The sequence below is a fragment of the Chiloscyllium plagiosum genome, unplaced genomic scaffold (genome assembly GCF_037043375.1).
Source record: "Chiloscyllium plagiosum isolate Xiang-an unplaced genomic scaffold, Cpla_swu_hap1 HiC_scaffold_1, whole genome shotgun sequence".
NCBI classification, from domain to species: Eukaryota; Metazoa; Chordata; class Chondrichthyes; order Orectolobiformes; family Hemiscylliidae; genus Chiloscyllium; species Chiloscyllium plagiosum.
The window spans coordinates 87088792-87110286 of NW_028270139.1; the positions used below are offsets into that span (position 1 = coordinate 87088792).

Here is a 21495-nt window from a genome sequence, read left to right on the forward strand (position 1 = left end):
ATTTTATAAACCTCTGTAAAGTCACCCCTCAGCCTCTGACACTCTGGGAGCATCTGTGGACAGCAATCACAGAGTTAATGTTTTGTGTCTAGTGACTGTTCTGAAGGGCCACTTGTCCCGGAATGTTAACTTTGCTTTCTTAGGTTCAGGGACTTGAAACTTTAAAGGGTTTGGATAATTAACTCTTTTATTGGGCTACAGTAAATGGAGTTTATTTTTAAACAATGTTTTGAAAACATTGAAAAGTTCAGAATGAATCCCCTTTCTATTTTTTTTTAAATCAATCCAATAATATGTAGTACGATAGAAACTCCAGAAGAAAATCAAAAGTGATATAATAAAATTTATTTTCTATTTATTTCAAGGAAAATCATTAGAAAATGTATTCTTTTTGTAAGAGTCATCTTGCAAGTTTGTGCTATTACAGACTGCATCAAGCTGTCTAAGTATTAGTAGATATACCCTAATGCCATATGACTAGGACAGAACTCATCAGTTACATGCAACATCGATTCAAGGGGGAAGAGGGGTTTTATCTTCTTTCTTTCTTCTCTTTCATGATCTTTTTACTTTCCTCCCTCCTCCTTTTGTTCACTGGATTCCGAGGATCATGTATTTCAAAAGTGTCTTCATCTTGCATGTTTGCATCTTTCACTTTTCTTGTTTGCTCCTCAAACTGGAGGATGTGGGACATCCTAGATTTGAAAAAAATTAGACGAACATGATGTATGCACATAGACTGTCTATATTATCCCATGAATCTGATAAAATTAATATAGTAGTATGTTGAAATACAAAGGTGCTTTAATTATCTAGTTATTTTAATATACAACATTAAATATTCTATGTAAAAAATTCTCAAGGGAATTAATTATACACAGACATGCAACAGACTCAAGAAGTATTAACCATAACTTAGGATTCATTCATCTTTTAGTTATACACCCAAGGAAGTTTAAATGTATGTAATTCATTAATTTGAAAGCAACAAACAGCTGCTGTCCAGTTCTAAATTTATGAAACAAAAACAGAAATAGCTGGAGAATCTCAGTAGGTCTGGCAGAGTCTGAAAGAAAGCAGAGTTAATGATTTGGCTGCAATTACCATTCGTCAGTCCTGCTGACTTCCAAGTCAGTCAAAGTTCTAACTTAAAAATATGATTCTGAGTCATAGTCCAAAGACAGAACTCAATACCCGGTTAGCATATTTGCAAATACTGGCCAAAGCTTGAAAGTGTTCAGAAAAGATTTGAAAGGATGCTGCCAGGATTGGAGGATTTCAGGTATAGGAAGAGGCTGAACAGGCTGTTAACCCTGGAGTGTTAGAGACTGAGGAGTGATCTTATTAAGGTTTATAAAATTATGAGAGACATGGATAGGGTAGATAGCATAGGCAAAGTATTTACCCTGCGGTGGGGCAAGTCCAAAAATAGACAGGTTAGGTTTAAGGTGAGATGGGAAAGATTTAGAAGGGACCTAAGGGGCATCTTTTTCATGCAGAGGGTGGTGTGTGTATGGAATGAGCTGCCATAGAATAAGTGATATTTAACATGAATGGCATGAATAGATTTCCTTTTTGTAGGTGCAATATCAGACACAGCTGCATCAGCACAGCTAGCAACAGATTCTTGATATGGCACACTGGTATTATGTAATGCTAGGATAATAACTTCCAATTTTTAGTTAATAATAATTTTAATTTCCCCCAACTAGAAGAGAAAATCAGATCAGGAGGAAGCCATTTGGCAATTTGAGCCTGCTCCACCATGCAATACGATCATGGCTGATTGTCCAACTCAGCACTCTGCTCCTGCTTTCTTCCCTTATCCTTTGATCCCTTTATCCCTACAAACTAGATCTAAGTACTCTTGAAAAAATTCAATGTTTTGGCCTCAACTCCTTTCTGTGGCAGAAAATTCTACAGCCTCACCACTGTCTCTTCATATCTGTCTTAAATGGCTTAGCCCATTTCTTAGATTGTGATCGCTAGTTCTGGGCTCCCTGGCCATCAGAAATATCCTACTCTCTCCAGTCCTGTTAGAATTTTATACAGTCGGTTTTGATGTAACACAACAGTTCTTTTCTCATACAATCTCGCGTACAAAATTGCACAATATCTGCGTCACTTAAACTAATGGGGTGGGAATCACGTTACAGCCAATACAGATAAGGAAAGTTCGCGTTCTACAAATAACTGTCTAAATTCTTCAATCGCGTTAAAGCCAATTTGCATTGAAGAAACATAATAGCAGAACAGACTGTAGGTTTCTAGGAGAACCCGCCTCATTCTTCGAAACTCCAGTGAATACAGTCCTGATCAGATTCTCTTCATATAAATAAAACAAAGAACAATGATTGCTGAAAATTTGAAACAAAAACAGAAAGTGATTGAGAAACTCTGCAGATTGGTACCAACAGTAAACAAGAAAACGGAGCTAATGCTTTAGTCGAGTATCCATTTGTTAGAACTGCCCAGAACATCAGTATGTTTGTTTCTTGGGGGACACATATGTGTAGAAAGTGTCTCCAGCTGCTTGAGCTCAAACTCAGGGTTTCCATGTTCAAGGGGCAGCTGGAGTTATTGTGGAGTATTAGGGATGATGGGAGTTTCTTAGATTATTTGTTCCAGAAGGTGGCAATCCCACAGGTAGCAAGAATTCATGATATAGGTATACGGTCCATGATATAGTGGATCGGGGTGTCTTCAGGATGTGTGCCACTCTCAAGACTAGTACTCAAAACTGGTAAGTGCTGGAAGTGGTGACACCATAATACTGAAATTAATGATTGTAAAATGAAACTGGATGGCCACTTGAGGAAACTAAATTGGTATGACTAAGGGATTTTACAGGGTCTGCATGGAAACAGACCCTTCTGTCCAACCCATCCATGCTGACCAAATATCCCAAACCAATCTAGTTCCACATGCCAGCAATCGCCCATATCTTTCCAAACCCTTCCTATTCAAATATCCATCCAAATGCCTTTTAAATGTTACAATTCTACCAGCCACCACCACTCCCTCTGGCAGCTCATTCCATATACGTACCACCCTCTGCGTGAAAATGTTGCCCCTTAGGTCTCTTTTATATCTTTCCCCTCCCACCCTAAACCTATGTCCTCTAGTTCTGGACTCCCCCACCCCCGGGGAAAAAAAAACTTTGTCTGTTTATCCTATCCATGCCCCTCAAGATTTTGTAAACCTCTATAAGGTCACCCCTCGGCCTCTGATGCTCCAGGGAAAACAGCCCCATGCTGTCAGCCTCTCCTTATAGCTCAAATCCTCCAACCCTGGCAACAGGGTTTGTAAATCTTATCTGAACCCTTTCAGGTTTCATAACATCTTTCCTATAGAAAGGAGACCAGAATTGAATGCAATATTCCAAAAGTCACCTAACCAATGTCCTGCACAGCCCAATATGACCTCCTAATTCCTGTTCTCAATATTCTGACCAATAATGGAAAGCATACCAAATGCCTTCTTCACTATCCTATCTACCTACTACTCCACTTTCAAGGAGCTATGAACCTGCACTCCAAGGTCTCTTTGTTCAGCAACACTCCCTCAGACCTTACCATGAAGTGTCTAAGTCCTGCTAACATTTGCTTTCCCAAAATGCAGCAACTTGCATTTATTCAAATTAAACTCCATCTGCCTCTTCTCAGCCCATTGGCCCATCTGATCAAGATCCCGTTGTAATCTGAGGTAACCTTCTTCGCTGTCCACTATACTTCCAATTTTGGTGTCATCAGCAAACTTACTAACTATACGTCTTATACTCACATCCAAATCATTCATAGAAATGATGAAAACAAGTGGGCCCAGTACTAATCCTTGTGGCCTCCAGTCTGAAAAACAACCCTCCACCACTAACACCCTCTGTCTTCTACTTTCGAGCCAGTTCTGTATCCAAATGATTAGTTCTCCCTGTATTCCATGAGATCTAGCTTTGCTAAACAGTCTCCCATGGTGAACCTTGTCGAACGCCTTACTGGAGTCCATATAGATCACACCTACCTCTCTGCCTCATCAATCCCCTTTGTTACTTCTTCAAAAAACTCAATTAAGTTTGTGAGACAAGATTTCCCACGCACAAAGCCATGTTGACTATCCCTAATCAGTCTTTGCCTTTCCAAATACATGCAACATCCTGTCCCTCAGAATTCCCTCCAACAACTTGCCCACCACCAACGTCAGGCTCACTGGTCTATAGTTCCCTGGCTTGTTCTTGCCACCCATCTTAAACAGTGGCACCATGTTAGCCAACCTCCAATCTTCCCGCACCTCACCTGCAATGATATAATTATTTCAGTAAGAGGCCCAGCAATGACTTCCTTAGCTTCCCACAGAGTTCTAGGGTACACCTGATCAGGTCACGGGCATTTATCCACCTTTTATGTGTTTCAAGACATCTAGCACTTCCTCCTCTGTAATACGGACATCTTTCAAGATGTCACCACCTATTTCCCTACATTCTATACCTTCCATGTCCTTTTCCACAGTAAATACTGATGCAAAATACTCGTTTAGTATCTCCCCCATTTTCTGTGGCTCTACACAAAGGCTGCCTAGCTGATCTTTGAGGGGCCCTATTCTTGCTTTAGTTACCCTTTTGTTCTTAATGTATTTGTAAAAACCCTTTGGATTCTCCTTAACTCTATTTGCCAAAGCTATCTCATTTCCCCTTTTTGCCGTCCTGATTTCGCTCTTAAGTATACTTGTACTGCCTTTATACTCTTCTAAGGATTCATTCAATCTATCCTGTCTACACCTGACATATGCTTCCTTCTTTTTCTTAACCAAACCCTCAATTCCTTTAGTCATACAGCATTCCCTGTACCTACCAGCCTTCCCTTCCACCCTTTCTCTGGACTCTTGTTATCTCATTTCTGAAGGCTTCGTATTTTCTAGCCATCCCTTTACCTGCGAACATTTGCCCCCAATCAGCTTTTTAAAGTTCTTACCTAATTCTATCAAAACTAGCCTTTCTCCAATTTAGAAATTTTAGATCTGGTCTATCCTTTTTCATCACTATTTTAAAACTAATAGAATTATGGTCGCTGGCCCCAAAGTGCTCTCCCACTGACACCTCAGTCACCTGCCCTTCTCTAGAAAAGTTTCTTGTACACACTTAACATATTCCTCTTCATCTAAATCCTTAACACTAAGGCAGTCCCAGTCTATGTTTGGAAAGTTAAAATCCCCTATCATAACCATCCTATAATTCTCACAGATAAGTGAGATCCCCTTACAAATTTGTTTCACAATTTCCCTCTGACTACTAGCGGGTCTATAATACAATCCCAATAAGGTGATTGTCCCTTTTTTATTTCTCAGTTCCATCTAAATACTTTCCCTGGATGTATTTCCGGGAATATCCTCCCTCAGCACAGCTGTAATGCTATCCCTTATCAAAAATGCCACACCCGCTCCTCTCTTGCCTCCCTTTCTGTCCTTCTTGTAACATTGTATCCTGGAACATGAAGCTTCCAGTCCTATCCATCCCTGAGGCATGTTTCTGCAATTGCTATGATATCCCAGTCCCATGTTCCTAACTATGCCCTGAGTTCATCTGCCTTCCCTGTTAGGCCCCTTGCATTGAAATAAATGCAGTTTAATTTATCAGTCCTACCTTGCTCTCTGCTTTATCCCTGCCTGCCATGACTGTTTGACTCGCCCTTGTTCTCAAATGTACCAGTCTCAGATTGATGTCTTTCCTCACTATCTCCCTGGGTCCCACCCCCTCCAACCTTATTAGTTTAAATTATCCTGAGCAGCTCCAGCAAATTTCCCTGTCAGTATATTTGCCCAATTTAGGAGCAATCCGTCCTTCTTGTACAGGTCACAAAGAGGGATTCCAGTGATCCAAAAACATGAATCCTTCTCTCATATACCAACTCCTCAACCATGCATTCATCTGCTCTATCCTCCTATTTTTGTCCTCACTAGCTCGAAATCAGAGTAATCCAGATGTTACTACTCTTGACGATCTCCTTTTTAAATCCCTGCCTAGCTCTCTGTAATCTCCCTTCAGAATCTCAATGGTTTCCCTTCCTATGTCATTGGTTCCAATGTGTACAATAACCTCCTGCTGGCCCCTCTCCCCTTTGAGAACATGCTGCACCCTCACTGAGACATCCTTGATCCTGGAAACAACACACCATTCTAATTTTACGCTGCTGACCACAGAAACGTCTGTGTGAACCTCGGACTAGAGAGTCTCCTCACACAATTAATCTCTTGGAACCCAACGTACCCCTCATTGCATTAGAGCCAGTCTCAATACCAGAAACTTGGCTGTTCGTGCTACATTCCTCTGAGAATCCATCATCCCCTAAGTTTTCCAAAGCAGCATACCAGCTTGAAATGGGGATAGCCACAGAAGACTCCTGCACTAACTACATACCTCTTTTCCCTTTCCTGGAGTTAACCCATCTATACTGCTGTATCTGGACTTTTCCCCCTTCCTTTAGCTGCTATCCATCACATCCCCTTGCTCTTTTACATTCCTTATTACCTCTAATTATCTCTTCAACCAATCCATTCGATCTGATAGAATTCGCAACCAATGGCATTTATTGTAGATATTGTAGATGTAATCCTCAGTAACCTGCAAACTCTCCCAAAGCTCCCACATTCAACAAGAAGAGCATATCACTCTACTAAAGACTATTTTTGCTTCTTTCAACCTACAGACCCAGAAAATACCACTGTCTTATTCCTTTACAAAACACTGCTCCAGTTTAAATGAATAGATATGGTTTATATTTTAAGTTTAATCAAGAGACATATCTCAATAAAACATATAATAAAGAACCCACTCTACTAACTACTGCAGACTTACTGTGAGGCCACGCTTAAATATTCACTTCTGTTTCTGTGCTGTGATTTCTCACAAACAGGTTCCTCCAAGATCAGTTGTAAATTTCACTGTTTGTTAATTTTCCCAGAATTCAAACAGCAAAGGCAGTAACTATGCAGGTTCACTGCTATGTCAGTTTCTTTCTCTCTCTCCTGCACTGACCTCACCATGTGCTTCCTTGGTCTGTTCCTCTCCCTTTTACAACTGCTGTTGTTTTGACCTTTTTTTTCTCCAAGGTTCCAAAACAATGCAATAGCATATAAAACAGTAATTGCTGCTCCTGGAATTCGAGGAACTCACCTCCAATATCGAAAAAGGAGCAGCTGTTACATCCAGAAATTTTTCCTGTCCTCCATTTGCATGGTCAATTAGCCTCTTCCTATCCCAAAATGAGTTTATGTTTTGTGGATAACTTTCTTAAAAGTCAGCAGCCAGCACTGTCGAGTTGCAATGGACAGCAAAGATCCAGGGCATTAGTTTCTTAACAAAAGTTGTAGGAATAGATAGTCACATCTCATGCCAGTTTAGCAGTGTGAATGTCAGAAAAGGCCAACTCAGACTTTTGATGAAGTCTAACCTCATAAATAATTCCACAATGTATGACAAACCTATCAGGGAAAGAACTTAACAATCTTTCTCTCACACCCACAGCTCATATAAATGCATGTGAGCTATCTTCAAAGTCCAGGATTCCTTTCTTTGTAGTATCAGTACAAAGGGTGTTTCTTAGATTAAAATATTTTAAAGCTTACAGGAGGAAAGTAAATGCAATCCTGCATTTTAAACAAAGTGTAGCATGAATCTAAAAGTAATAAAACTGCAGACAATTTGCAGTTGGGAAAATACACAAGAGGAATATACAGGATGCTATAATTGTTCACTAATGCAGCCAAAAAGAAAATGCACACAATTTTTAAAAGCGATATTTTACAAATTTAGTCAAATTCTTGCAAAGGTTACTTAAACCTAGTACATTTCAGCTATTCCATACATATCTGAAATTATCAGAAGCAATCTGAAGAAGTTCCACTTTAGAAGCCTATACCTTATCAGCTACTGAATTTTAAAACTTGGTTGACAATAAAAGGCAAAAAGGAAAGAAATGCATGGTAAACTTTTTGCAGGAGTCTGCATTGTATGACTATTACTGTTGTATGAAACGTTTATAATAAGAAGGATGACTAGCAAATATGATGGTTCTCTTGAGTTGTTGAGTGAAGAAATAAGGTGCTCTCTACACCATTAGAAGGCACAGCAGAACATTGCTGATGGAAACGTTTGACCTGGATACTCAAAGGAATCTACAGAAGGCATGGTTTATAATGTCACCTACTTCGAGGAAGGCAAATGAAACATTGCTATTTATTGCAAGGGGAATGGAACATAGAGTTGACAGGTTTTAACAAAGCTGGTGGAAATGGAATGCTGTGTATAGTTTTGGTTTCCTTATTTGAAAAAAAGGCGTAATTGTTTTCAGAGTCAGAGGCAGTTCATTTGATTCAGTCCTAGGATGAAGGGCAATTGTTTTATTTGATCATGGGATGCGATCATTGCCAGTTAGACCTGCCGTTAACAATTTTTAATTAACCTGTTTAGACACGTTATAGCACACATCTGGAACTTGAGCACAGACTTTCTAACACACAGAGGTCAGGACACTGCAACTACACAAGAACCTTAGTAAGCTGGGATATATTGCTTATCCCTAATTGCCCTGGAGAACATGGTGGGGAGGTGCCTTTTTTTAACCACAGCAGTTCCTGACGGTAGGGACAACCACAGGACTGTTTGGAAGAGAAATCCAAGACTTCAACCCAACAACAGCAAAGAGAAAGTGATATAATTCCAAGTAAGGATGGTGTGTTGCTTGTAGTTGGTGGTATTACCAAGCATTTACTGCTCTCGTTCTTCTAACTGTTAGAAATTGCATATTTCTAAGGTGTTTCCAAGGTGCCTTGGTGAGATACTGCAGTAAATTGTGGATTGGACATGCAGCTGTAACTATGCAATGGTGGTGATAGGAATGAATGTTGAAGGTGGCAGATAGGATACCAGTAAAGCAAGCTATTTTCTTCTGGATGGTGTTAAGATGAATCAAAAGACAGACAATTGTGAAATAGAGAGAGACTCTAAAAAAGTGCAGCGCAGAATAATCTGGATGTTCTTCTATGTGAAACACAAAACCTAACATGAAGTTTCAGAAAGTAGTTAAGGTAAATGGAATTTTGGCCTTTATTTCTAGGGAGTTGGAGTTTAATCTGTACGTTTGACGACTCCGCACCAGTAAGCTGCCCCTTCACCTGACAAAGGAATAGCGCTCCAAAAGCTTGTAATTTCAGATCAACCTGTTGAACCATAACCTGGTGTTATGTGACTTCTGACTTTGTCCATCACAATCCAAAATTGGCACCTCCACATCATTTAAAATTATGATGCAAAGGGGCTCAAAGCCCTAATGCTACTCCTTTTTATGTTCTTGAGAGTTGCTTGAACTGCACTTAATCAGGCAAGTCAAGAGTACTTCATCACATTCCTGACCTTTGCTTGTAGATGTTGGACAGATTTGGGGAAAGAGGAAGTGCAGAATTCTGAGCCTGTGGCATGTTCTTATATTCTCTTAACGCTGGACCAGTTAAGTTTCTGATCAATGCTAAACCCGAATCTTGATCGTGCAAGATTCAGTGATGATAACGCCATTAAACATCAAAGGATGATTGTTAGATTTTCTCTTGTTTGACATTTTGGTCATTATTTGAAAGTTGATTTTTTTTCCTTTTAGTAGTGTTAGTGTAAGATTTCCTTCTTCAGATGATAGTGAATGTTGGGTCTTTAAATTTATTCAAGGCTGAGTTAGACAGATTTTAAGGAAGGATGCAGATTGAAAAATGGATCTGAGACCACAAGAAATCAGTTGTAATTTATTGAATGGTGGGACAGATGCAGGTGATCAAATTCGATTTAGTGAACAAGTTGGTGTAGTATGTTTCATGTCTTAAGATTCAAGGACACATTGTACTTTGGGTCACCCCTGACATTTCACATGTAACAAGTCTGTCAAAAATTATGCTGTATGCAGATTTTCAGTTGAGTACTGTTCCTTATCTTCAAGAGAGTCAAACGTTTTCATTGCTAGGTCCTCAGCTATGCCTCCTTCTGGTGATACACCGAAACCGGGTCCTGTGGATGCCCAGGCTAAATCTACAGATGGACAGATTGGAGGTTTGGTCCCCTAGATATGATCCCCATCAGCATGTGAAAATGCCCTGCCATTCTTGAACCAAACTCCTAATGATGAGTGAATTGCTTGACTGCCCTGCGAATACCATGAGAGGGTTGAAGGTTAAAGGGGAAAAAAAACTGATATAAATTCTGGAGTGGAGGCCAAAGGTGGACTGATGGCCGAATGTGTCATCTTTCTGGTAACTGCTGCAACCAAGCTGGTAACAAAATAGTGCTTTGCATTCCTTTGTAATCAACTGGGAAAATCAAGAAGGGGATCTTGACATTTGGGTAGCCAGGATCTGCATGACTTTTGGCCAGGATTGCATCCTGGTGAGAAAAGTCCTGTTTTGCTGCAGGACACTTATATATTACAGGATCAGCAGTTACACATTATAAGCCCGGCTTGACAGAGGATGCGGTGAGCTGTCACTGAAGCTGGGTAGGACCATTATGTCCCAATAGTCAGCTTCTATCCACCTCAACTCAACCAGTCCTGAATTGTCACAATCTGCTTCAATGGACGCTTGGAACTTTGAATCTTTGCTCAACAAATGGATGGAATTTACTGCACCAGACAAACAAACAAAACGAAAGGTGATGTCAACTCACCAACTGACTAGCCAGAACACGAGGACAATGTCTGATGACTATTTGCAGCTGGTGAATAACATGCAAGACAACTACAATTGACATGGAACTGATAGGCTGAGTATCAATATAATTTCCTTCCAGCGGCAAGGCTGGCCAAGGGCACATCATTGAAGAAAAACATTACATATTCAGCTGGAGTAAAGGTTCAGAGGAAATACATGAGCAAGATATAGGCTTTGCTGGAAGGAAGTGACGATACTCAATAACAGAACCCTCCACAAATGGCGGGGAATGCATTCACTCAATCCACTTGCAATTCAAACAGGACGAGATTTGTCTCACATGAATTCCAGAGGTGAGTTGACAGTGACATCAATACCTTATTTGAACAAGTGTGGAATCAAAGAGCCCTCACAAAACTGGAATCAATTAGAATCCAGCACCATCTGCAACTCCTCAAATACTGAAACATGTTCAAATGCAACAAGACCTGGACAATATCCAGCCTTGGGCTGAAAAGTGGTAAGTAATATTCACACCATACAAATGCCAGGCAATGACCATGTCCAATATGAGGCAACTGAACCACCACTCCTTACCATCACCAAATTCCACATTATCAATATCCTGGGGGTTACCATTCACCAGAAACTCATTTGAACTCACTATACAAATGCAGTGGCTACAACAGTAGGTCAGTGGTTAGGAATACTCTAGAGAGGAACTCACCTCCTGACTCACCAAAGGGTGGAGAAACTGAGGACTACATATGCTGGAGATCAGAGTCAAGAGTGTGATTCTGGAAAAGCACAGCAGATCAGGCAGCATCTGAGGAACAGGAGAATCAACTTTTCAGGCACAAACCCTTCATGAGAAATGAGCTAATTCCTGATGAAGGACTTATGTCTGAAACACTGATTCGTCTGCTCCTCGGATGCTGCCTGACTTGCTGTGCTTTTCCGGCACCACACTCTCAACTCACCAAAGCATTTCCACCATAAATGAGGCACAAGTCAGGAGTGTGAGGGAATATTCCTCAGTTGCCTGGATAAGTGCAGCTTCAACAAACTCAAGAAGTGAGGCACCACACAGGATAAAGCAACCTGCTTAACTGGCACCATGTTCACAAATATTCAAGCTCTTTACCACTGACACTTAGTAGCAGCGTGCATTATTTATTAGATGCACTGCAGAAATTCATCAGAGATCCAGACAGCATTTTCCAAATTCATCCATCCAGAAGGAGAATTGTCGCAGACACATGGGAACTCCACCACCTTCAAGTTTCTCTCCAAGCCACATGCTAACCTGACTTGGAAATATATTGAGGAGAAAGTAAGGTCTGCAGATGCTGGAGATCAAAGTTGAAACTTTATTGCTGGAACAGCACAGCAGGTCAGGCAGCATCCAGGGAACAGGAGATTCGACGTTTCGGGCACAGGCCCTTCTTCAGGAATCAATTCCTGAAGAAGGGCCTGTGCCCGAAACGTCGAATCTCCTGTTCCCTGGATGCTGCCTGACCTGCTGTGCTGTTCCAGCAATAAAGTTTCAACTTGGAAATATATTGCTATTCCTTCAGTGTCACTTGGTTGGAATTCTACAGTTCCCTTCCTAACAGCATTGTGGATTTACCTACAGCAGAAGGACTGCAGCAGTTCAAGATGGAAGCTCACTACCACTTTACAAAGGGCAACCGATAAATGCCGGCCTAACCAGCAACACCCACATCTCACAAATGAATGATATAAAATATGAATTTATCTGCATACACTCCTTGCTAATTCAGTGGGTTCTGCATAGGCTCAGCTACATTGTCATCTGAAAACCTTATGTATGGTGAATTTGCCAATGGATCATGACCTGTGATGTAAACAAAACACACTGATGGCTGAGAGCTCAGAAGGCTGAGTGTTTGAAAAGGCTTTGAAAGAGGTGAGTAGAAATCAAAAGTTTACTTGGGTGAGAAATGGCCCAGAGAAAACACAAAACGGCAAACTTTGCACTTCAGAATCCACTGAGTTCCTTTGTCTGAAGGTCTTAGAACACATAAAAGTAGATAAATCCGTGGGACCTGATCAGGAGCTTCCCAGAGCTTTGTGGGAAGCTAGGGAAGAGATTGCAGTGCTCCTTGCCGAGATACTTGTGTCATGGATAGCCTTGGGTGAGGTACTGGAAGGTGGGAGGTTGGCTATGTTATGCCACTATTTAAGGAAGGCTGTAAGGAAAAGCCAAGGAAGTATAGTCCGATGAGCCTTATGTCAGTGGTAGGTACATTGTGGGAGGGATTTCTGAGGGACAGGATTTGCATGCATCTGGAAAGGCCAGGCCTGATTCGGGATAGTCAGCATGGCTTTGTGCATGGGAAATTGTACCTCACTAACTTGATTGAGTTTTTTGAAGAGATTACAAAGAAGCTTAATGAGGCCAGAGTTGTAGATGTTCTCTATATTGACTTCAACAAAGCACTGCAGACAGGTTAGATCACATGGGATCCAGGGGGAGCTAGGCAATTGGAAATAAAATTAGCCTAAAGATAGGAGAGAGAGAGGATGGTGATAGAGTCCTGGAATATAGTCCTGTGACCAGCGGTGTGCCACCAGGATATGTACTGCGTCCACTGCTTTTCATCATTTATATAAATGATTTGGATGTGAATATAGGAGGTATGGTTAGTAGGTTTGCATTTAGGAAATGTGGTGGACAGCAAAGAAGGTTATTTCAGAGTATAGCGGGACATTGGTCAGATGGGCCAAGGGCCTAGGAGTGGCAGATATAGTTTAATTGAGATACATGTGAGATGTTGCATTTTGGTAACGCAAACCAGGGCAGGTCTTAGACAATTAATGTTTGGGCTCTGGGAAGTGCTGCCGAACAAAGAGACCTTGGGATTCTGGTCATTAGTTTTTTGAAACCAGAGTCACAGATAGACAGTGTGGTGAAGAAGTTATGCTTGCCTTTATTGATCATAGTAGGAGTTGGGACGTAATGTTGCAGCTTTGCAGGACACTGATGAGGACATTTTTAGAATACTGTGTACAATTCTGATTGCCGTTCTATAGGAAGGATGTTATTAAACTTGAAAGGGTGCAGAAAAGATTTATAAAGATGTTGACATAACTGGAGGGTTGGAGGTATAGGGAGAGGCAGAATAGGCTGGGCTTTTTTCCCCTGGAGCACCAGAGGCTGAGGATTGACCTTATAAAGGTTTATAAAATTATGAGGGGCATTGATAAGGTAAATAGCCAAGGTCTTTTTCCTAGGGGTGAGGCTGGGAGATAGAGGAGAAAGGAGGGTTCAAATAGGTACTTGGGTCAAAATACTAGAAAATGGATCTCAGTCAGATTGGGGTGTATGATTGGCCAGAGTTGGACAGAAGGGTCTGTTTCCATTCAATATGACTCTATGACTGCCATGCCAGAGTGGGGCTCTTGACCCACACCAGGTAATGCTTAACAGAATTGACAAACTACAGAATATAGCTTTAGGAGATGGAAGGATGCTACCAGTCGAGGAAGATGGAAGCCAGGCATCCCTACAGTTGGTTGATGATATGTTGTTGGATCTTTAGGCTACTTATGTCCCACTATTCTATGAATAGTGAGTAGATACCAGCTGCACTAATATTAGTTGCTGTTTCCCAAAATGGCTGGCACAATTTTAAGTGTTTATTTGGTTATAGATTTTAATTTTTAACACCAATTATTTTCTAGTTTCTAAGTTGTTTCAAGACATCTAGCACGTCCTCCTCTGTAATATAGACATTTTTCAAGATGTCACCATCTATTTCCCTACATTCTATATCTTCCATGTCCTTTTCCACAGTAAACACTGATACAAAATACTCATTTAGTATCTCCCCGATTTTCTGCAGCTCTGCACAAAGGCCGCCGTGCTGATCTTTCAGGGGCCCTATTATCTTCCTTGTTACCCTTTTGTCCTAAAGTGTATTTGTAAAAACCCTTTGGATTCTCCTTAATTCTATTTGCCAAAACTATCTCATGCCCCCTTTTTGCCCTTCTGATTTCCTTCTTAAGTATACTCCTACTGCCTTTGTACTCTTAAGGATTCATTCGACCTATCTTGTCTATACCTGATATCTGCTTCCTTCTTTACCTTAACCAAACCCTCAATTTCTTTAGTCGTCCAGCATTCCCGATACCTACCAGCCTTTCCTTTCACCCTGACAGGAATATACTGTCGCTGGATTCTCGTTATCTCATTTCTGAAGGCTTCCCATTTTCCAGCTGTCCCTTTACCTGCGAACATCTGCCTCCAATCAGCTTTTTAAAGTTCTTGCCTAATATTGTCAAAATTGGCCTTTCTCCAATTTAGAACATCAACTGTTAGATCTAGTCTATCCTTTTCCATCACTATTTTAAAACGAATAGAATTATGGTCGCTGGTCCCAAAGTGCTCTCCCACCCATAACTCAGTCACCTCCCCTGCCTTATTTCCCAACAGTAGGTCAAGTTTTGCACCTTCTCTAGTAGGTACATCCACATACTGCATCAGAATATTTTCTTGTACACACTTAACAAATTCCTCTCCATCTAAACCCTTCACGCTATGGCAGTCCTAATCTATGTTTGGAAAGTTAAAATCCTCTACCATAACAAACCTATTATTCTTACAGATAGCTGAGATCTCCTTTCAAATTTGTTTTTCAATTTCTCTCTGACTATTAGGGGGTCTATAATGCAATCCCAAAAAGGTGACCATCCCTTTCTTATTTCTCAGTTCCACCCAAATAACTTTCCTGGATGTATTTCTGGGAATATCCTCCCTCAGCACAGATGTAATGCTATCCCTTATCAAAAATGCCACTCCCCCTTCTCTCTTGCCTCCCTTTCCATCCTTCCTGCAGCATTTGTATCCTGGAACATCAAGCTGCCAGTCTTGTTCATTCCTGAGCCACGTTTCTGGAATTGCTATGATATCCCAGTCCCATGTTCCTAACCATGCCCTGAGTTCACCTGCCTTCCCTGTTAGGCCTCTTGCACTGAAATAAATGCAACTAGGAGAAAGTGAGGACTGCAGATGCTGGAGATTAGAGCTGAAAAATGTGTTGCTGGATTCCTGAAGAAGGGCTTATGCCCGAAACGTCGATTCTCCTTGGATGCTGCCTGACCTGCTGCACTTTTACAGCAATATATTTTTTAGCTTTGAAATAAATGCAGTTTAATTTATTAGTCCTGCCTGCCCTGACTGTTTGACTCGCTTCTGTTCTCAACTGTACCAGTCTCAGATTGATGTCTTTCCTCAGACTGGTTAGCAAGGTTAGATCTCACAGAATAGCCATTTGGATACAGAACTGGCTCGAAGGTAGAAGACAGAGGGTGGTGGTGGAGGGTTGTTTTTCAGACTGGAGGCCTGTGACCAGTGGAGTGCCACAACGATCGGTGCTGGGTCCTGTATTTTTCGTCATTTGTATAAATGATGTGGATGCGAGCATAAGAGGTACACTTAGTAAGTTTGCAAATGACACCAAAATAGGAGGTGTAGTGGACAGTGAAGAAGGTTACCTCAGATTACAACAGGATCTTGATCAGATGGGTCAATGGGTTGAGGAGTGGCAGATAGACGTTAATTTAGATAAATGCGAGGTGCTGCATTTTTGGAAAGCAAACCTTAGCAGGACTTATACACTTCATGGTAAGGTCCTGCCGAGTGTTGCTGAACAAAGAGACCTTGGAGTGTAGGTTCATAGCTCCTTGAAAGTGGAGTCGCAGGTAGACAGGATAGTGAGGAAGCCGTTTGGTATGCTTTCCTTTATTGGTCAGAATATTGTGTACAGGAGTTGGGAGGTCATGTTGTGGTTGTACAGGACATTGGTTAGGCCACTGTTGGAATATTGCGTGCAATTCTGGTCTCCTTCCTATCGGAAAGATGTTGTGAAACTTGAAAGGGTTCAGAAAAGATTTACAAGGATGTTGCCAGGGTTGGAGGATTTGAGCTATAGGGAGAGGCTGAACAGGCTGGGGCTGTTTTCCCTGGAGCGTCGGAGATTGAGGGGTGACCTTATAGAGATTTATAAGATCATGAGGGGCATGGATAAGATAAATAGACAAAGGTTTTTCCCTGGGGTGGGGGATTCCAGAACTAGACGCATAGGTTTAGGGTGAGAGGGGAAAGATATAAAAGGGACCGAAGGGGCAACTTTTTCACGCAGAGGGTGGTACGTGTATGGAATGAGCAGCCAGAGGAAGTGGTGGAGGCTGGTACAATTGCAACATTTAAAGAAATATTTGGATGGGTATATGAATAGGAAGGGTCTGGACATATATGGGCCGGATGCTGGCAGGTGGGACTAGATTGGATTGGGATATCTGGTTGGCATGGACCAGTTGGACCGAAGGGTCTGTTGCCATGCTGTACATCGCTGACTCTAAGTTGTCTTCGTGTTGATTCAGATTACAATGGCCATTTCAAATCAACACCCTTCTTCAAAAGAAACTGAACAGTATTTTACTGTATAATTTTGAAATTAATCTTAATTTTTGTCCATTGTGTTATGTGTTCTCACTAAATACACTAATAATCATGAAGTTTCCACAGCAACCTCCTGTGCAAAGTTTATTGCTATTTCCCGTGTCTGATGACAGAGGAAAACTTAAAAAGGTGAGACACTAGTAGGTGAAAACTCTGCCTCCTTCCCACTCCACTGTCAACTAAGAACTGCATCCTGCCTCTGCTTGTATTCATCCTGTAGTGGACATGGCACTTGTCATGTGAGATCTTGAAAAGCAGACTCTGCCAAGGTTTCTTGTGAGCTTCCAAGGGTATCCCTCTTTCAAAGGCACTCAGTGTCTGATTGAGGAACACAGCATTGAGAAATGGGTCCCCAATCATAAGCAACCCTTTTGCCCCGTGTTCCTCATTACTATGCCTGCTCCTCAATGATCTCTTCCCAGTCATCACTCACCTTGGCAATCCTCGGCCTCAGGTGAGTACATTAGCTGCAGCAGCCACCACCCACTTGGAGTTGCAGACAAACAATTAGAAGCTATTGGCCTCTGATTGGCCAGAAGATGTGGCAGGCAGGTATTCTACCCCTGCAGCAGTTGGTCCTGGCCTTCCTGAACAAAATGGCTCATTACCTGGTAGGCAAAACTCTCATTGTCGACATTAAAAATGGTTAACTCTTTTTTTTTTTAGCCTTTAGTAATTACCTTAAAATCCTACATAGCTATAGCTAAATATGCATTTGCGCACGCTACACTTGAAATGCTGCAATACATTTAGGATAGCTTTAGATTTCTGTTGTGGCAGTTAGCAGACATTTTAACTTGTTTTACCAGTCACAGCTTTCCACTTTCCCATTTGGAACTGTAGCTCATTAAGAAACGCCACTGTACTACATGTGCTTAGCAATATTGGTTGGAGTACATTCACAGTACGATGATACACAGCCTAAAATGTATAGTTTCTTTTCTTTGCTTTTGGAGAAAAAAAGTCATCTCCTTTGAGAAAATGTTTAGGCACAGACATGGGTGGAATAATTTACAGACTTGACTCTCAGTGTTTGACCTACCATAACCCACATCCTATTCATGGGCCTCTAAATTCATTGAATACTTCTTGCTTTAAAACTCCAACCACTGTTTTCAGCAATACTCCAATTCTTCTGCCTTACTGTTCTCCAGTCAACTACTACATTTCATTATGAGCTCTCCGAATTTTGCCTCGTTTTCTTTGTAACTAGTAATTTTTATAAATATAAACTAGTAGACAATGTTGAAGTGCTGGCAAAACAAATTAATTTTCATTTTCAAATGGTTATTTGAGGGTGTGGTATGAATGTGCTGTAATGAATTTTGAAAATTTTCTTTCCTAATCGATCATACAGTGTTGTACGATCAATATGTAGTACCACAAAAATGTTATTGGAAAAGAGACTAGACTTAGTTCATGGAGTCAGAGAGATGTTCAGCACAGAAACAGACCCTTCGGTCCATCTTGTCCATGCCGACCAGTTATCCCAATCCAATCTAGTCCCACCTGCCAGCACCTGGCCCATATCCCTCCAGACCCTTCCTATCCATATACTCATCCAGATGCCTTTTAAATATTGCAATTGTACTAGCATCCACCACTTCCTCTGGTAGCTCATTCCATACACCCTCTGCGTGAAAAAGTTGCCCCATTAGTCTTTATCTAGTTATCTTACCCATCCCCCTTATGATCTTATAAACCTCTATAAGGTCACCCCTCAGACTCTGACGCTTCAGGGAAAACAACCATAGCCTATTCAACCTCTCCCTATAGTTCAAATCCTCCAACCCTGGAAACATCTTTGTAAATCTTTTCTGAACCCTTTCAAGTTTCACAACATCCTTCCCATAGGAAGACCAGAATTGCACACAATATTCTAAAAGTGGCCTAACCAATGTCCTGTACAGCCACAACATGACCTCCCAACTCCTGCACTCAATATTCTGACCAATAAAGGAAAACATACCAAACGTCTTCTTCACTATCCTATCTACTTGCGATTCCACTTTCAGGGAGCTATGAACCTGCACTCCAAGGTGTCTTTGTTCAGCAACACTCCCCAGGACACTACCATTAAGTGTACAAGTCGAGAGTGCGTTGCTGGGAAAGCACAGCAGGTCAGGCAGCGTCCAAGGAACAGGAAAATCAACATTTCGGGCATGAGCCCTTCATCAGGAATCCTGATGATCCCAATCTAATCTCCAGCATCTGCAGTCCTCAATTTCTCCCATTAAGGGTATAAGTCCTGATAAGATTAGCTTTCCCAAAATCCAGCATGTCGCAATTATCTAAATTAAAGTCCATCTGCCACTTCTCAGCCCATTGGCCCATCTGATCAAGATCCCATTGTAATCCGAGGTAACCTTCTTTGCTGACCTCAAAACCTCCAATTTTGGTGGCTATCTGCAAATTTACTAAGTATACCTCTTATGCTCACATCCAAATCATTTATAGAAATGATGAAAAGTAGGAGACCGAGCACCAATCCTTGTGCCACTCCACTAGTCACAGGCCTCCAGTCTGAAAAACAACCCACCACCACCACCCTATGTCTTCTACCTTCGAGCCAGTTCTGTATCCAAATGATTAGTTCTCCCTGTATTCTATGAGATCTAATCTTGCTAAACCTTGTCGAACGCCTTACTGGAGTCCACATAGATCACATCTACCTCTCTGCCCTCATCAATCTTCTTTGTTACTTCTTCAAAAAACTCAATCAAGTTTGTGAGACATGATTTCCCACGTACAAAGCCAAGTTGACTGTCCCTAATCAGTCCTTGCCTTTCCAAATACATGTACATCTTGTCCCTCAGGATTCCCCCCAACAACATGCCCACCACTGAGGTCAGGCTCACTTGTATTTAGTTCCTTGGCTTGTCCTTACCATCTTTCTTAAACAGTGGCACCATGTTAGCCAACCTCGAGTCTTCCGGCACCTCACCTGTGACCATTATGATACAAACATCTCAGCAAGGGGCCCAGCAATCACTTCCCTAGCTTCCCACAGAGTTCTAGCGTACATTTGATCAGGTCCTGAGGATTTACCCACTTTTATGTGTTTCAGGACATCCAGCACTTTGTCCTCTGTAATATGGACATTTTTCAAGATGTCACCATCTATTTCCCTACATTCTATATCTTCCATGTCCTTTTCCACAGTAAACACTGATGGAAAAAAACTCACTTAGTATCTTCTCCATCTCCTGCGGCTCCACACAAAGGCCACCTTGCTGATCTTTGAGGGGTCCTATTATCTCCCTCGTTACCCTTTTGTCCTTAATGTATTTGTAAAAACCCTTTGGATTCTCCTTAATTCTATTTGCCAAAACTATCCCATGTCCTCTTTTTGCCCTAGTGATTTCCCTCTTAAGTATACTCCTACTGTCTTTATACTCTTCCAAGGATTCATTCGATCTATCCTGCTTATACCTGACATCTGTGTCCTTTTTCTTAACGAAACCCTCAATTTCTTCAGTTATCCAGCATTCTCTACGACTACAAGCCTTTCCTTTCACCCTAACAGAAATATAGTGTCTCTAGACTCTCATTATCTCATTTCTGAAGGCTTCCCATTTTCCACCCGTCCCTTTACCTGCGAACATTTGCCCCCAATCAGCTTTTGAAAGTTCTTGCTAATACCTTCCTCCAATTTAGAACTTCAACTTTTAGATCTGGTCTATCCTTTTCCATCACTATTTTAAATCTAGTATAATTATGGTCACTGGCCACAAAGTGCTCCCCCAATGACACCTCAGTCACCAGCCCTGCCTTATTTCCTGAGTGTAGGTCAAGATTTGCACCTTCTCTAGTAGGTACATCCACATGCTGAATCAGAAACTTGTCCTGTATACACCTAAATTCCTCTCCATCTAAACCCTTAGACTGGGACAGCCATAGTGTTATGTTTGGAAAGTTAAAATCCCCTACCATAACTACCCCATTATTCTTACAGATAACTGAGATCTCCTTAGAAATTTGCTTCTCAATTTCTCTCTGACTATTAGGGGGTCTATAATATAATCCCAATAAGGTGATCATCCTTTTCTTATTTCTCAGTTCAACCCAAATAACTTCCCTGGATGTAATTCCAGGAACATCCTCCCTCAGTACAGCTATAACGTTCATTCTTGGGTGGCACAGTGGTTAGCACTGCTGCCTCACAGCGCCAGAGACCCGGGTTCAATTCCCGACTCAGGCGACTGACTGTGTGGAGTTTGCACATTCTCTCAGTGTCTCTGTGGGTTTCCTCCGGGTGCTCCGGTTTCCTCCCACAGTCCAAAGATGTGGTCAGGTCAATTGACCATGCTAAATTGCCCGTAGTGTTAGGT

At 41.5% G+C, this 21495-nt stretch overlaps 1 protein-coding gene across 2 annotated transcripts in view; it reads right to left on the reverse strand.

Annotated features, from left to right (window-relative positions):
• Positions 1–328: 328 nt before the first annotated feature.
• Positions 329–21495, reverse strand: part of cwc27 (CWC27 spliceosome associated cyclophilin) — a 281202-nt gene continuing 260035 nt past the window's right edge. For both annotated transcript variants that reach the window (XM_087988677.1, XM_043689542.2), the window contains one exon: positions 329–695. In XM_087988677.1, the coding sequence (XP_087844803.1) occupies positions 533–695 (163 nt within the window). In that variant the 3' untranslated portion in view covers positions 329–532. The remainder of the gene's footprint in view (positions 696–21495) is intronic.